We start from the raw sequence: 18,156 nt of genomic DNA on the forward strand, positions 1-18,156 counted from the left end.
GCTTGCGCCTAAGGTCTGCTCTGGACCCCAGCCCAGACAGACCAGAAGGAACCCAAGTCACTGGGCTGGAGGAGTTCTTGTGTGCCTGGTCAAGCTGGTCCCAGTTACACCCAGTGTTGGGACATATGTTTCTTCCTGCTTACCTCTGATCCTGGGTATGTCAGACCACCTGGGAATGGAGCTTCCTCTGTTATTCCATATTTAAATGCAGAGCTGAAAATTAAATTTTGAGCCTTGATCAGAAACTTTGGTCTTGGCTTCATGCTTCTCTTCCCTGCCTGAACTTCTTCATTGCCTGCCTCTCTTACAGGTACCAAGGTCTCTGTGGCTGCTGGACAGCTACAGTAAGGCTGAGTGAACTCAGACCTGGGGAAACTCAGAGACTTGAAATTGGCAGGAGTTGAGCCACTCCCTAACTATTTCTATACCTGCCCTGGAATGTGTAACCACAACACCCCACAGAGAGGACCACAAGTAGTCAGTCACATATGTAAAGACCTAGAGTTCTTCTCCATGGAAATAGAGATAACTAACATCTCAAACTGAGCCAATAGGAAACACCTACCCTTAAACAAACCTCTTAGCAAACCTGGGAAGATAAAAAGCAAATATAAGATATATACACAATGGAGGTCACCAGATAACTATGCTGGCCTAAGAAGGATTTGAAGGTCACAGAGGTGCACCACCAGGAAAACCAGGCAAACTAACACACTCCACCAATCACAGTTGAGAAGCAGCTCCCTAACTTTGATAAAAGCCATGTAGGAAAGGCTATGGAAAGCAACTGAGTTTTTTCAGATGGCCCAGTGTTTTTCATGGCAGCCATGGGTGTGCTCTGTGACCAGAGACTTCATCCCAGGATTTCTCTCACTGCTGTTATGCCTTTCCTGCCACTGTTACACAGCCTAATGATTCCTGGGCATCAGCACACCCCATTGGGCAGATTTCCTGCAGATCAATATGAAGATGTACCTTCATATAGCAATACTGTTTAGATGAATTCATGACTTTATAGAATTCCTGATTTGATTCAAATAATTTTGGAAAGAAAATTTTAGGAGATGGTTTTAGTTGTTTTGTCAGAAAGGTATAATAAAATCAGAATCAAGAATAGAATGTGCACCCTCCTCATAGAATAGTAAGTAAATTAAGAGTAATTAAGAGTACAATGAAGTTTCATAAATCGCACTAAGGGGAGAAATGGGCTTGGAAAAAAACAATGATCAAGGAAAAACATTCATTCAAGGTCAGGTCCAAGAATGAGGCCACAGGTGTGCACCATAATAAAGTGAGGTCATATGAAACTGTTGCTTTAAACTTATAATGAGCTTATAGAATGAAATTGCTTTGAACTTACTATCAGCATTCCTTTTGAATAATATTTTATCTGTGAGGTAATTTTATAAAGGACTTCTGTCTAAGAAGCTATAAAAAGGCTGAGAGAAAACATAAAGTATGGCTGTTGGGGCTCTGCTCCATTTACCAATATGTGTGTAGTATGTATGTATGTATATATAATATATGTGTTTGTCTATATTCATGTACACATATACACATATGTAGGTATATGTGTATGTATATAAGTATGCATGTGCACTTGTGAAATTTATGTAATGTGGTTGGACCCAGTCAAGCATGTGTGTATATGTGTGTGTGTATGTGTGTGTGTGTGTGTGTGTGTGTGTGAGAGAGAGAGAGAGAGAGAGAGAGAGAGAGAGAGAAAGAGAGAGAGAGAGAGAGAGAGAGAGACCTCTCTCATTTTCTTTCTCACCAGCCACTTAAGAGTTAAAAGAGTCCAGAATTTCTCCCTGGACATTTTTGCCAGCCCCAAATAGTTAAGTTTTGCTCCTTTTTGCACTATCAGTGCTGACCCTGTAAATTGCCTGCTGCTATCAGGGCCAGCAAGGTGGGGTTATCAGCTACTATGGAAAGTAAGGGTATCGGCTGCTATCAGGAGAAGGTGGGTGGGGATTTCACCTGCTGTCAGCACTGACCCCCAATGGCCATTGCCATATCTTGCTGCCTTCCTCACTTTACCTGTATGTCAAGCTGGCATTCGACATAACTTCTATTGTAATTACTTTACCTGTCTATGGTTGAAACTAGAATGCTAAATGGGAAGTGGTCATGCCCTTGGTTATATCAGAATAGAAAGCTAAGCAAGTCACTTCAGCAGAGAGAGGTGTCAGGAGGTTTCAAAATATAGCTGAAGCTGAAGGGCAGTTTGAGGGCACCACTCTGAAGTGAGTGCATCCAACCTTTCCATGTTTAGACAAATCACAACAGTACAGTGTCCCAACAGGAAGAAGAAAAATGGATCCAGAGACGAAGGAGTAGAAGCAGTCTGTCCCTCTTAACAGCTGCCCTGCTGTGGCTACAAGAACTTCATTACCGGGAGGAATTTAGTTAGATTCTTCATTCTTGATTCCAGAAAAGCTCTTTCCTGTGCAGCCAAACTGTAAAGCTTGTCACATCAGTAAACACTCACAACCTACTCCTCCTCTGCCTTTGTACAATGCTGCAGTGTAATTCTGAAGGAAGAAAGATCAATAGTAGAACGTCTGGGTTCACGTTGGCAATAATAAGCTCAGAAATCTGTTCTTTGGAAGTTAGACCATGTTTATACTTCAGTTCTTTCACTCCTTGCAGGCTGGAACCATATGACAGAGCGCCCCCTGCCGCCCAACGCAGCAACTCCCGGGAAGTGGATTGGGCTGGCTCTCTTGCTGTGCTAGGCTGCATACTAAATGATTTGTAGGGGGGAGGCAGGAACACAGAAGCAGAAGTTGGAACAGAAAGACCCTGAAATCAGAACACAGACATACAGGACAAGAGCAGGAATAGAGCTAGAGTTGCCCCTGGTCATTCCCAGGAATGACTTTCTTTCTTTTCTTTTCTTTTCTTTTTTTTTTTTTTTCAGATTTTTTTATTAAACTAATTAAATTATTTTAAAATATACAATTCAGTATTGACTTTTTTAAGTCCTCAAAATAATTTATAATAGTTAAGCACCTCTTAAATATACATGATATCTTCTGAAGCTAAAAGTAGTATGCACTCAACCAGTTTTTAAAATCTATTTAGAACATTAAACATGATAGAAGTAGAAAAAACCTCTTATGAAGTCCCCTATGAAAGGAAATTGTGACAGGTTCCTGATTAGAGAGAAACTGTTCCATCTCCAAGGAAGAACACTGATTGTAACTGTGCCTTCATAGAAAGAATTGGGTAGTGTTCCTTCTGTTTCTATTTTGTGGAATAGTTTGAAGAGTATTAGTATTAGGTTTGCTTTGAAGGTCTGATAGAATTCTGCACTAAACCCATCTGGTCCTATATTTTTATGGTTGGGAGACTATTAATGACTGCTTCTATTTCTTTAGGAGTTATGGGACTGTTTAGATGGTTTATCTGATCCTTATTTAACTTAGGTATTTGGTATCTGTCTAGAAAATTGTACATTTCATCCAGATTTTCCAGTTTTGTTGAATATAGGCTTTTGTAGTAGAATCTGATAATTTTTTGGATTTCCTCAGTTTCTGTTGTTATACCTCCCTTTTCACTTCTGACTTTGTTAATTTGGATACTGACTCTGTGTCCTCTGGTTAGTCTGCCTAAGGGTTTATCTATCTTGTTGATTTTCTCAAAGAACCAACTCCTGGTTTTGGTGATTCTTTAAATAGTTCCTTTTTTCCTTCTTGGTTGATGCTAGCCCTGAGTTTGATTATTTTCTGCCATCTACTCCTCTTGGGTGTATTTGCTACTTTTTGTTCTAGAGCTTTCAGGTGTGCTGTCAAGCTGCTAGTGAATGCTCTCTCCAGCTTCTTTTTGGAGGCACTTAGAGATGAGTTTTCCTCTTACCACTGCTTTCATTGTGTCCCATAAGTTTGGATATGTTGTGCCTTCATTTTCATTAAATTCTAAAGAGTCTTTACTTTCTTTATTTATTGTTTCCTTTACCAAGTTATCATTGAGTAGGGTGTTGTTCAGTTCATGTGTATGTGGGCTTTCTCTTGTTTTTGTTGCTATTGAAGACCAGTCTTAGTCTGGGATGATCTGATAGGATGCATGGGATTATTTCAGTCTTCTTGTATCTGTTGAGACCTGTTTTGTGACTGATTTCTTGGACAATTTTAGAGATGGTACCATGAGGTGCTGCGAAGAAGGTATATTCTTTTGTTTTAGGATGAAATGTTCTATAGATTCTGTTAGATCCATTTGGTTCATAACTTCTGTGAGTTTCACTGTGTCTCTGTTTAGTGTTTCCATGATCTGCCCATTGCTAAGAGTGGGGTGTTGAATTCTCCAAGTATTATTGTGTGAGGTGCGATGTGTGCTTTGAGCTGTAGTAAACTTATTTTTATGAATGTGGATTCCCTTGCATTTGGAACATAGATGTTCAGAACTAAGAGTTCTTCTTGGTAGATTTTTTTCCTTTGATGAGTATGAGTGTCCTTCCTTATCCATTTTGATAATTTTTGGTTAAAAGTTGATTTTATCTGATATTAGAATAGCTACTCCCGCTTGTTTCTTGGGACCATTTGCTTGTAAAATTGTTTTTCAGTCCTTTACTATGAGATAGTGTTTGTCTTTGACACTGAAGTGCATTTCTTGTATGCAGCAAAATGCTGGGTCTTGTTTACATAGCCAGTCTATTAGTCTATGTCTTTTTATTGCAGAATTGAGTCCATTGATGTTAAGAGTTATTAAGGAATAATGATTATTGCTCCCTGTTATTTTTGATGTTGTTTTTATGTTTGTGTGGCTATCTTCTTTTGGGTTTGTTGAAAGAAGATTACCTTCTTGCTTTTTCTATGGTGTAGTTTCCTTCCTTGTGTTGGTGTTTTTCATCTATTATCCTTCATAGTGGTGAATTTGTGGAAAGATATTGTATAATTTTGGTTTTGTCATGGAGTATCTTGGTTTCTCCATCTATGGTAATTGAGAGTTTGGCTGAGTATAGTAGCCTGGACTGGTATTTGTGTTCACTTAGGGTCGGTATAAGATCTGGTGAGAAGTCTGGTGCAATTCTGATAGGTCTGTCTTTATATGTTACTTACATTTTTCCCTTACTGCTTTTAATATTCTTTCTTTGTTTTGAGCATTTGGTGTTTTGATTATTATGTGATGGGAGGAATTTCTTTTCTGGTCCAACCTATTTTGAGTTCTATAGGCCTCTTGTATGTTTATGGGCATCTCTTTCTTTAGATTAGGGAAGTTTTCTTCTATAATTTTGTTGAAGATATTTACTGGCTCTTTAAGTTGAGAATCTTATCTCTCTTCTATACCTATCATCCATATGTTTCATCTTCACATTGTGTCCTGGGTTTCCTGGATATTTTGGGTTAGGAGCGTTTTGCATTTTGCATTTTCTTTGACTGTTGTGTCAATGTTTTCTATGGTATTATCTGAACCTAAGATTCTCTCTTCTATTTCCTGTATTCTGTTGATGATGCTTTCATCTATGATTCCTGATCTCTTCCCTAGGTTTTCTAACTCCAGGGTTGTCTCCCTTTCTTATTTCCTTATTGTTTCTATTTGCATTTTTAGATACTGGAAGGTTTTGTTCAACTCCTTCACCTGTTTGGTTGTGTTTTCCTATAATTCGTTAAGGGCTTTTTGTGTTTCCTCTTTAAGGGCTTCTACCTGTTTACCTGTGTCCTCCTATATTTTTAAGGGAGTTACTTATGTCCTTCTTAAAATCCTCTATCATCATCTTGAGATATGATTTTAAACCAGAGTCTTGCTTTTCTGCTGTGTTGGGATATTCAGGGCTCAGTGAGGTAGGAGAACTGGTTTCAGATGATGCCAACTAGCCTTGGTTTCTGTTGCTTATGATCTTGCCCTTGCTTCTCACCATCTGGTTTTGGCTGGTCTTGCTGTCTCTGACAGTGGCTTGTCCCTCCTGCAAGCCAGTGTGTCAGTATTCCTAGGAGACCAGTTTTCTCCTGGAGGAATTTGGGTATGGAGAGCTGTGGCACAGAGTCATGTCCAGGGTGCAGATGGAAACTGAAAGACAGGAACAACGTTCTTGATAATGTTATTTGAAGCAGGTAGACGCCTTTGGCTTGAATCCAAATAAAAAGTCAGGAAAGAAACTCTTTCCTGCCTGCTTGTCCCCACTCTCACTGGCAAGTTCTTCTATCCTGTTGCTAAAACATTCCTTTGACACTCTAGGATTCAACTTCTTCCAGGTTATAATGTAGACTGACAGCTGCTGCTCTCCAGGAATATCCAAGGCCTCCAGCTTAGATCGGGGCTGCTGAGACTGTTGTGTGTTATTAAAAGAGAGCAGGATGTTTGTAGACCTAGGTATGGTGCAGTGGGAGGAGGCGCCTCTGTGGGTCCATGCTGAGGTATCCCTTCCCTCTGATGTACCAGCCATACATCAGGTATAGAGTAGAGCCTAGTTTATTTAGGTCATTGGAAGGGGAGTTGAGAAGAAAGTAGAGACAGAGAAAGATAGAGAGAGAAAGACAGAGACAAAGAGATACAGGGAGACAGAGAGATACCGTGAGAGAGAGAGATTAAGGAGACTGTCTCATATAGGCTTTATCTTTTTGAACATTGCCATTACCTCCTCCATAAATCCTTCCTAATGCATTGGTATGAGAACTGAGACTGCTTGGTTCTCCCTAATCAGCTCTTCCAATTGACAAGTTGCCAGAGTGGTCTCAGGCTGTCTCATGGTACAATACCCAAGTTCTCTGCATCTCAAACAACAGAATGAGAAAGAATCTTGTTACTGTGCAATCAGGGGTCCTTCCTACAGTTTGGTCTCCCTAATAAAGGAATTTTTAAATATGCTCAGAAGAAAGCTTATTTTACTGGAATTAAAAGAAAAACCACAGAGAAGGCAGGCAAGTTGGCCATCCCAGCAGCCACTAAGAGGGAAACGAAGAAGACAAGAAAGTCTTGCCTTTTAAGTACAAGGGAGCAGCATGTGTTAACAAGTAGCTATAGAAAGGAGTGTCCAGACAGAAAGAGAAAGCTCAGGTGTGTTGGGAATGTTTAGGACTTTGGTCAGTATCCAAAGGAAAAGTTATGTTTTGTTTTGTTTTTTTTTTAGTTAAAACTCAGGAAAGAAGGCAGGCTTCTAAGTGGAGATGTGTAAGTAACTGCCTTGAATTATCATTAAGGGATAATTATTCTTCGCATCTTCATAGCATATCTTAAGGTGACTCGGCTTACCTAATTAGGAATAGTCCCTGTTATAACTTAGAAAACAGTGCAGGTTCAGAGAAAGCAGCTAACGAGTCAGTCACACTTCAGGTGATCTTTATTAGCAGAGCCTCAGAGCCACAGGCAGCCATGAAATAGATTGATTGGGCCTTGAAACAGGAGACTAGGAGGGGCAGAGCACCATGACCATAGGCAGCCAAGTAAAGGGGCTGGGGGAAGAGGGAGGAGATGGAGCTTTTCCTTCAATTCCAGAGGACAAGGAGACCATCTGGACCATCTGATCTTTGGAGCAGTTCTAAGGGTCAAGTCTCAACCCAGAGCTAGAGGAAGAATTCAGATTCCATTTTGTTGGACCAGCTTTTCCTTAATGAGCCTGAAAAAGACCCTTATGGTTAATGAGAGGAGGGATCCAAAACTAACTATGACAGAAAAAACACCTTCTTCAATGGCCTCCAAGCGTGCGAATGCCTATCTACATAACACTCATCTAGCTCTGCACGGTTGCCACAGTGTCTAGGTGTACACAAAATATGAAACATCACTGAAATAAAATCTCTGGAAGTAAACTGCAGTGATTGAGGTGGCTTGCCCTCACCTGACTCCAACTGGGTTCTAGTCCCACCCTCCACTAAGGATGGAATGGAGAGAAATCAAACACTACAGGTAGCATAGGCTTAACTGTCAGTTCAGAATCAACCACCTTAACTGGGATCAAACAACTTAAAACAGATCAGCACACAGGATTTAAATGAACCATCGGGGCAGCTCTCTGCACTGGAAAGAGCTGAGTTCCTGTACACGGCTGAAGTCCAGAGTCTTAGATGCCGGAGACTGGGTTCCCTCTTTCTGCAGCTCCTAATCAGTCCTGGAGCATGACTTGAGATGCAAGCCTTAGATGAGGGAGCTCCAGCTGGTGTGTCCCTGCTGAGCCCTGAAGGCAGACTTTGTTCCCCAACAAATGACAGCTGGGAGCTAGACCTGTAGTCTTCAGGCTTCCTCCTCTGCAGACAGCAGGAATTGGCAGGGAGCTAAGGGTAAGCTCCTTCCCATTGGAGTCAGAAATGTGTGCAAATAAGGTTTTATTTAAGGAAGAAGAAGAAGAAGAAGAAGAAGAAGAAGAAGAAGAAGAAGAAGAAGAAGAAGAAGAAGAAGAAGAAGAAGAAGAAGAAGAAGAAAAAGAAGAAGAAGAAGAAGAAGAAGAAGAAGAAGGAGAAGAAGAAGAAGGAGAAGAAGGAGAAGAAGAAGAAGAAGAAAGAAACAGATCGGAAGATAGCTGTGGAGTCTCCTCTGGAAAAATACTGAGCCCACCACAGTCATTGAAAGTTCACTGTCAGGTCAACTGATCTGGTGGCAGGTCTGAGTCTCATAGGTAGGGGAATTCATATGAAAGTTTCTGCCAGGCTGAGGAGATGGCTCAGCTTCTAAAAAGCACTGACTGCTCCTCCAGAGGACCCAGGTTTGAGTCTGCTATATCTACATGGCAGCTAGCAAGTCAGGAACTGCAGTTCCAGATGGATCTATCGCCCTCTTCTGGCCTCTATGGGCACTATGCACGTGGTGCACAGATGCAGACAAAACACCCATATACTCACCACACCCCCACATATATAAATATACATATATATGTATACATATACCTACTTTTAAAGTTTCTGTCTGTTCTAGTTGACAGGTGACTTTTGCAAGACACCTCCACTTCCTTCCAAGGAGGCCCACACCCCACTGGCCCTGCTAGAGAGACATGAACCATGTTACACCTGGTAACCATGCAAGACACAGCACCCAAATAAATGTTTTCCTTTATAAGAGTGGACTCTGTCATGGTGTCTCTTCACAACAATAAAACCCTAATACAGAGACTTGCCCAAACTATGGACATTGATCTTTGGTCTTTGTTTTCATTTTTAGCAGCTGGTGCTGTCTGCATGCTGAATTTTACAGCCTGAATGGTACTTCCATCATGGAGTCAGTTATGTTAAGATCTAGAGGCCTCCTAAGGTCTGGGGCCCTGTTACACTATCAGCAAACAAACTTGTGAGGTGACTTTATGAGGAGCATCATGAGGCCTAGGAGAGACTATTCCTAGAAACACAAGGTTATGCATCATTTTAGCCCTCAGTGGCACAGTTGTGGGCATCACAGGAACCTGGGAAGGGGGTAATGATCGTGAGAGACAGAACTCTGATGACTCTTCATAAAAGAACAACTTTTATTTACCCACTGCTGTTGATACATGATCTAGCTAGTTACTAGAGATCTCCCTGCAAGCAGAGCTTGTGCAAACAGTATTCTTGTCTCCTTATCTCTCCCTGCAAGCAGAGCTTGTGCAAACAGTATTCTTGTCCTCTTATCTGAGTTTTTCCTTCTGCATTTCCCTGTCTTTGTGGCCTTGTTATGTCCTGGAGGACAACCTCCCAGGATTACCTTGTACCTGCAGTACTCCCTCAGTCAGGGGATCACATCTAGGTCAGTGTTTAAGAAAGGAACTGCACATACCCAAATAGCACTGGGAGGGCTTGAGCCGCCCAGAAGTGCAGACAGGCTTGTGGGTGCAGGTAAGACGACAACACTACTACTCAGAGGAACCTGCCCAGAACCCTCAGGACACAGGAACCGAGGGGTGGCCTGAAACAGGAGCCTTCCTGCTCAGAGGACCCATTCAGAACCCTGAGGACACAGGAACAGCGGGAGGTGGGGAGGGACTGGAGTCGGAGCCTTCCAGTTTCTGTCTCTGCCTGTAGCAGATCCTCTGCTGCAGGGCTCCATACCCACACAACACCGAGAGAAAGTGAACCTCCCATGAGTGAGGACAGGACTATGAGTGCAGGTAGGACCACCACTGCTGCTCAGAGGAAGCTGCCCAGAACCCTCTGGACACAGGGACCAAGGGGCTGCCTGGGACAGGAGTCTCCCTCTGTGCCCAGAGCTGATCCTGTGCTACAGAGTTCCATATACAAATACCACCAAGAGAGAGGTTTCCCAGGCATGCCTACACACCAGCAAGCACAAGTAAGACCACCACTTCTATTCAAATTCCTCACCCAAGAAGGACACTCACAGAGCCATCAGGACCCAGGAACCAAGGATCAGCTAGTGACAGAATCCTTCTGGTCTCTGTCTGCACCCCAGAACTGACCCTGTACTATCCCGGACCTGTGGGACCTTAGTTATTTTTGTGAACTGCGAGGGGAGCTGTACCTGGAAGAAGAACGGGTGGAAACAAAGGAGAGGGAGGTCTTGCAAGTCTTTTGTCAAAGCCCCATTTAATTACTGTTCAATGGCCAGTATTTATACAGAAAGAAGAAAATGAAGAGGGGGTGAGGGGATCAAAGGATGAGAAGGGGGAACATTTGGGCAGCTGTTCCATAAGGAGTCTTGAGACATGTGCAGCCTTATCTCGGAAGTGGTCTTTGATGTTAGCTCCAGGCACCCCTCAGCAGGGCATCTTCTCAGCTTGAATTAGCACTTTCTCAGAGGGAAGGTTGTAAAGCTTTTTCCTGGAAAGGGAAGTGTCCGTTTGTCACTCTCTCAGGAAAAAAGGTGTTTAGTAGGTCTCTTGGCTCCAGGTGTCTCCACCAGAGATCAAGAGTGGGTTTGAGTGCTTTTGGTTTCCAACACTGTACCATAGCTCCCCGTACCCAAATTCCTCCAGGAGAGAACTGGTCTTGAAAGACCCTCAGAACTGGGGAGATCCTTATTCAAGTCTCGGGATGATGCGACCACCCAATAACTCACAAGAGACCGAACTTGCTACAATCATATGAGGTTTATTTGGGATAGGCCAGTACCGGGGTTGATCTCGTGACCATGCTGGCCAGAGGAGTTCGACCCCCGAACACAAGAAGTGAGGGGTATTTAAAGGGAAAAACTACAAACTGGGGGGGTGGGGGGATGGTGAGAGGGTTACCAAGGAAACATAACAAAAACAGTGGAAAATTTCAGAGGGACCCAACCCAAGGTATTCAGTTAGGGAAGGGAACATATTCATTCTAGGAATGTAATCTTCATCTACCGGTCGACGGGGTGGAGAGCCTCATAAACCAGTAGACCTTCATTCCTAGTTCTGCCCTCATTGTGGATCAGTCAGGAGGGGCAGGTTTCGGGAACCAGAGCCCTGAGGCTCTGAGTTAGCCAAGTTCCTGGAACTGGCTATTCAACATTTTTGACTTGTTACAGAGGTTTTCCATGCCCCCTTCTAAGTAAAGGTTATACATTATACATACATTTCTATTAAATGCCCTCATTTTAAATTCTAAGATTCTCCAGCCTTTCAGTCTCCCAGGAGTACTGACACGCAGGCTTGCAGGAAAGACAAACCAAAGTCAGAGACAGCAAGACCAGGTATAACCAGATAACCAGATGACAAAAGGCAAGCACAAGAACATAAGCAACAGAAAACAAGACTACTTGGTATCATCAGAACCCAGTTCTCCCACCAAAATGAACCCTGGTTACAACAACACACCAGAAAAGCAAGACTCTGATTTAAAAATCACATCTCATGGTGATGATAAAAGACTTTAAGGACATAAATAACTCCCTTAAAGAAATACAAGAGAACACAGGTAAAGAGGTAGAAGCCCTTAAAGAGGAAACACAAAAATTCCTTTAAAAATTACAGGAAAAAACAACCAAACAGGTGAAGGAACTGAACAAAACCATCCAGGATCTAAAAATGGAAATAGAAACAATAAAGAAATCACAAAGGGAGACAACACTAGAGATAGAAAATCTAGGAAAGAGACCAGGAGTCATAGATGTAAGCATCACCAACAAAATGCAAGAGATAGAAGAGAGAATCTCAGGTGTAGAAGACACCATAGAAAACACTGACATACTAGTCAAAGAAAAAAAAGCAAAAAGCTCCTAATCCAAAACATTCAGGAAATCCAGGACGCAATGAGAAGACCAAACCTAAGGATTTAGGTATAGAAGAGAGTGAAGATTCCCAACTTAAAGGGCCAGTAAATTTTTTTAAAAAATTATAGAAGAAAACTTCCCTAACCTAAAGAAAGAGATGCCCATGAACATACAAGAAGCCTACAGAATTCCAAATAGATTGTACCAGAAAAGAAATTTCTCCCACCATATAATAATCAAAATATCAAATGCATTAAACAAAGAATATTAAAAGCAGTAACAGAAAAGGCCAAGTAACATATAAAGGCAGGCCTATCAGAATTAAACCAGACTTCTCACCAGAGACTGTGAAAGCTAGAAGATCCTGGGCAGATCTCCATACCAACCCTAAAAGAACACAAATGCCAGCCCAGGCTACTATACCCAGCAAAACTCTTAATCACCATAGATGGAGAAACCAAAATATTCCATGACAAAACCAAATTTACACAATATCTTTCTACAAATCAAGCCCTACAAAGGATAATAGATAGAAAACACCAACACAAGGAGGGAAACTACACCCTAGAAAAAGTAAGAAAGTAATCTTTCAACAAACAAAAAATAACATCAATAATAACAGGGAGCAACAACCACTATTAATATCTCTTAACATCAATGGACTCAATTCCCCAGTAAAAAGACATAGACTAACAGACTGAATACATAAACAGGACCCAGCATTTTGCTGCAAACAGGAAATGTTCCTCAATGTCAAAGACAAACACTACCTCAGAATAAAGGGCTGGAAAACAATTTTACAAGCAAATGGTCCCAAGAAACAAGTGGGAGTAGCTATTCTAATATCAGATAAAATCGACTTTCAACCAAAAGTCATCAAAAAAGATAAGGAAGGACACTTCATACTCATCAAAGAAAAAATCTACCAAGAAGAACTCTCAGTTCTGAACATCTATGCTTCAAATGCAAGGACACCCAGAATTCTCAACAGAGGAATACTGAATGGCTGAGAAGCACCTAAAGAAATGTTCAACATCCTTAGTCATCAGGGAAATGCAAATCAAAACAACCCTGAGATTCTACCTCATGCCAATCAGAATGTCTAGGATAAAAAACTCAGGTGACAGCAGATGCTGGAGAGGTTGTGGAGAAAGAGGAACACTCCTTCATTGCTGGTGGGATTGCAAGCTGGTACAACCACTCTGGAAATCAGTTTGGCAGTTCCTCAGAAAACTGGACATAGCACACTACCTGAGGACCCAGCAATACCACTCTTGGGTATATACCCAGAAGATGTTCCAACATGTAATAAGAATACATGCTCCACTATGTTCATAGAAGCCTTATTTATAATAGCCAGAAGCTGCAAAGAACCCAGATGTCCCTTATCAGAGGAATGGATACAGAAAATGTGGTACATTTACACAATGGAGTACTACTCAGCTATTAAAAACAATGATTTTTGAAATTCCTATGCAAATAGATAATACTAGAAAATATCCTGACTGAGGTAACCCTCATCTCAAAAGAACATGCATTGTATTCACTCACTAATAAGTGGCTATTAGCCTAGAAGCTCAGAATACCCAAGATACAATTCACAGACCACACACGAAGCTCAAGAAGAAGGAAGACCATAGTGTAAATACTTTGGTCCTTCTTAGAAGGGGGAACAAAATACCCGTGGGAGGAGTTACAGAGACAAAATGTCGAGTAGAGACTGAAGGAAAGGCCATACAGAGACTGCCCCACCTGGGAATTCATCCCATATACAGTCATCAAACCCAGACACTATTGTGGGTGCCAACAAGTGCTTGCTGACAGGAGCCTGATATAGCTGTCTCCTGAGGGGCTCTATCAGTGCCTGACAATACAAAGGTGGATGATCTCAGCCAACCATTGGATTGAGCACAGAGTCCCCAATGGAGGATCTAGAGAAAGGATCCAAGGAGCTGAAGAGGTTGGCAGCCCCTTTGGAAGAAGAACAATATGAACCAACGGTACCCTAGAGCTTCCAGAGACTAAACCACCAACCAGAGTATATATGGTGTGACCCATGGCCCCAGCAGTGGCCTTGTCGGTCATCAGTGGGAGGAGAGGCCCTTAGTCCTCTGCCTCAGTGTAGGGGAATGCCAGGGTCAGGAAGTTGGAGTGGGTGGGTTGGTGAGCAGGGGGAGTGGGGAGTGGATAGGAGGTTTTCAGAGAGGAAACCAGGAAAAGGGATAACATTTGAAATGTAAATAAAGAAAATATCTAATAAAAGGAGAGAGAGAGAAAAAAAGGAACTACAGACCACCTGGACCCCAACAATTCTGGCTCTGGAAGAATTGAAAGGATGGTTCAGTGCTTAGATATATGGAATTGCTTTTTTCACACTGACCTACAGGGTTAATGTAATTCCAATTAAAATCCAAACAAAGGGGCTGACTTCCAGGCTGAGGCCAAAGTATCACACCATTCATTCTATATGCAATCAGTACATGGGGTATGACAGGCACCCCTCTATGAGTACCCCAAGAACATATTTAGTGGTGCCAAGCATGACTCCAGGAATGAAGACATGTTGTACCAGTCCATAGGCAACAAGGTAGTTCCAATCACGCACAGCAAGTATGGAGTGGCAGGGGAGGTAGAGTTCCACAGTGTCCACCTGAAGTTACCACAAGCATGAGTCTCTCTACAGAGTCATGAGTGCAACATGGAGCTGCAGGGTCCTTCACAGACACAACCAAACCAGAGCCATGTCTGCACGGGAGGTCTCTCTGCAGTTCCTATGTAATTGCAGAAACCTGATCAAAATGTTCAAGATATGCTTTTGTTCAATAAATAACCTTCCAATAACACAAAGGAGAAAATCTTAGAGCCCCTATACCAAATATACCTTGAGCTTTTGTAATTAAGTTAGAGTTAAATTAACTTGTATCCTGCTATAAATCGGATTTCCAATGCCTGATAAATACCTGAGACAAATAGATGGTTTGAAAGAAACAGATTCATTTGATTCTAGGGTCAAAGATATCATCCAGTCAATTGGCTTTCCTGTTTGGAGTCTGTGGTAGAGAAAAGTTCACAATGGGAGGCATGCGCTAAAGCAGAGCTGCTCAGTCATGACAGAAAGAAGGAGAACAGGAAAGGGCACCAAGTTCCAAAACATCCTTCAAGGGCACGCCCTCAGCATCCTAGCTTCTTCCTGCTGAGTCTCACTTCCTGAAGCTGAGCATGCACTCACAGCAGCACAGGCTCCTTACAACCTGGATCATGAGCTGGGTGTGGAAGTGCAAGTCTGGACAGAAGGGCAGAAAATTTGAATCCAATCTGAGTTTCTAAGCAAGTTCAAACCAAATCCAGGCTACAGAGTGACACCCTGTGTCAACACTTCTTAGCACCCCAAAAGATCAGTCCCTAAAAAACGGGTTACTGTGACAATTTTATAAACACTGTGCACTGTCATTTCCATGGATAGCCCAAGCACTTGACAGAGCTGTGTCAAATACTATGCTGGCACTGGGAATCTGTCAGTCAGTAAGTCAAGAATAGTCATTGCAAGAGGATCCCAGGGTTGAAGAAATTCCAAGTTTTGGACACAAACTCTCACCAATGGAATCTGCACAAAAAGACATCTATCAATTGGGATAGCAAAATACACACTGTGGTTTATAGGTCAAGTGAGGAAGTATTTCTTGAGACAACACATTACCACATTCATCAAGTTTGAGGGGAAAAAAACCCTAAGTACTTACTACTAGGATATAACCCTGGCTGTACTTCACAACAGAAGTGTGAGCAGATTTGGAGCTGGATTGGAATGCACGGGAGGTTTTGATAACAAAAAAACATAAAGAAGCATTTAAACTATTGAAGCCAAAACTCATATCATGTGGCACTGGGGATGTTGCTCAGTGACAGATCATTTCTCTAGAAGGCTCCAGGTACAAACCCCAGCACAAATAAAAACAAATAAAAATTATTACATTTGGTGTACCTTTTTTAACACTGGCTTATAGTAACTCCAACATCTTAGATAAAGTGGTGTTCTCCTGAGGGTCCATGGTATAAAACTAGCCCATTAGTACTAGCTCTGGAGCAAATGTGGGTAGTTGGAAATGTAGAAAGTAATCTTTTACAGGAACCAATCAGAAAAATACTGTGCAGTATGACAAGTAAAGTTTTTTTTTATTTTTTAATTTTCACATGTGTCTGCACACACATGTATAACATTCATGCACAGGTACTGACACAAACCAAACAGGTGTCTAATTCCCCTGGAGCTGGAGTTATCTGCAGTTGTGACCTCTGGGTGACAAACTGGGGTCCTCTGGAAGGGAAGGAATCTGGACAGGGGAAGTTCTCTTAAGCACTGACATCTCTCTGATCCCTAAGTCTTATTTTTACTTATATGTCTCTGTGTGCCTGTGTACATGCATATGAACATGCCAACAGATGCTATTATAAGACATCAGATGTCATGGCATGGAGGTACAGGCAGTGGTAAGACACCCAGCATAGGTGCTGAAACCAAACGTGGGTCCTCTGGGAGAGCATCAAGTGCTCTTAACCACTGAGCCAGCTCTGCAGACCCAACATCATATAATTTTAAAGATAGAAGACAAATGTAAATATCTCTTATGATTCTGGCTATCCAGCGCTTTGTTTCTAAGTGTGTAGCCAGGCTAATAGAAAACTTGGTCTATCCATTACTGAATGCAGTCACGAAGTCTGCAGCCAATCAACAGGCAATACAGAGATTTCTCTGTAGAGTTCAGATTCAGACTTCAAACTGCCCTGCACAAGAGGACTTGAAATTTGATTCCCTACAATGGAGCCTGCAGGACTGTGACTTGGCTAAGTGAAGAAACAGAAGGCTGGTTGCACAAGCAGGCAATGTACCAATCTTTGAGTTCTGCATGTGTAAGAGTCACCAGCTCCACCCACAGAACCTGCTCTATATCTATGGGCCCAAGTGGAGCTCACCCATTATCCCTGATTTCCAGGACAACCAGCACTCAGTTCCATAGGAGCTACAACAAAGACTGGGTAAGACACTGACTGTCTAGGACTGGGACATGAGGGGCAGTGATGGGGCGGTGTCTAGGAGAAGTGGCATGGTGGACCCACAGTGACAGCAGAGGGCCTTCAGGAAGAGAGGGAAAATGGAGGTAGGGTAGGAGTAGTCACTTCTCTTCCTTTCTCACAGGAACCATGGGTCTGAAGCTGCTTGAGTCCCAACGTTGTCTCCTGCTGCTGCTAGGACTTGTCCTAACGCCTGCCTCATGCCAGCGACCAACCCCTTCCCAGTGGTTTAACATCCAGCATATCTATAACAGCGCCTACCCCCAATGTAATGCTGCAATGCAGGTTGTTAACAGTTATACAGGAAGATGTAAGAGCATAAACACTTTTCTTCATACAAGTTTTGCTAATGTTGTTGGTGTGTGTGGCAATCCAAATGGCACCTGCAAAGATGGGATAAGTACAAATTGTCATAATAGTTCATCTCAGGTATCTATAACTGTCTGTAACCTCACAACTCCGGGAAGGCATTATACCCAATGCAGATACAAAACAACAGGATCAGTGAAGTACTACACAGTTGCCTGTAACAACAGAACCCCACAGGACAGCCCCATCTATCCAGTGGTTCCGGTTCACTTGGATAGGACATTTTAACTCCAGTGCCAGCACTTTGTACCTTCACTCATCTGCTAATGCCAAGATCATAGCAGTGAAGAATCAATTCCTCTCTGGGCTGCATATCAGCATCTGTCCTCATGAATCCTGTCCCTGACTCCCTTTAACTTAGCTGAACAGATCTTTTCCAATCAATAAACACCTTTGCATATTCATCTAGATCTCTGGTATCTCTGTGTCTGACAGGGGTGGGGAGAGAGGAAGAGGAGAGACACACTCAGAGAATTGTGTGTGTGTGTGTGTGTGTGTGTGTGTGTGTGTGTGTGTGTGTGTGTGTGTGTGTGTAGACAGGGGGGGGGGGCTCATACCATTTGAGGCATCTACCCAGTCCCTGGAAACCAATGAATCTGAGATGGGCATCTTTCCAGAATGTTCCTATAGGACATCTTCCCTGAAGTTTCTCTGGGAAAAAAAGTAGCTGGGAGG

General features: G+C 42.4%; 1 protein-coding gene across 1 annotated transcript; it reads left to right on the forward strand.

The window, feature by feature from the left end:
• Window positions 1-16,978: 16,978 nt before the first annotated feature.
• Window positions 16,979-17,886, forward strand: LOC116084498 (ribonuclease 2B-like). The gene is made up of 2 exons (XM_031361516.1): window positions 16,979-17,076; window positions 17,237-17,886. The coding sequence occupies exon 2, from the start codon at window positions 17,242-17,244 to the stop codon at window positions 17,707-17,709; it is 468 nt and encodes a 155-aa protein (XP_031217376.1). The 5' UTR covers window positions 16,979-17,076; window positions 17,237-17,241; the 3' UTR covers window positions 17,710-17,886.
• The last annotated feature ends 270 nt before the right edge of the window (window positions 17,887-18,156 follow it).

This window comes from Mastomys coucha, unplaced genomic scaffold (assembly GCF_008632895.1).
Source record: "Mastomys coucha isolate ucsf_1 unplaced genomic scaffold, UCSF_Mcou_1 pScaffold9, whole genome shotgun sequence".
NCBI classification, from domain to species: Eukaryota; Metazoa; Chordata; class Mammalia; order Rodentia; family Muridae; genus Mastomys; species Mastomys coucha.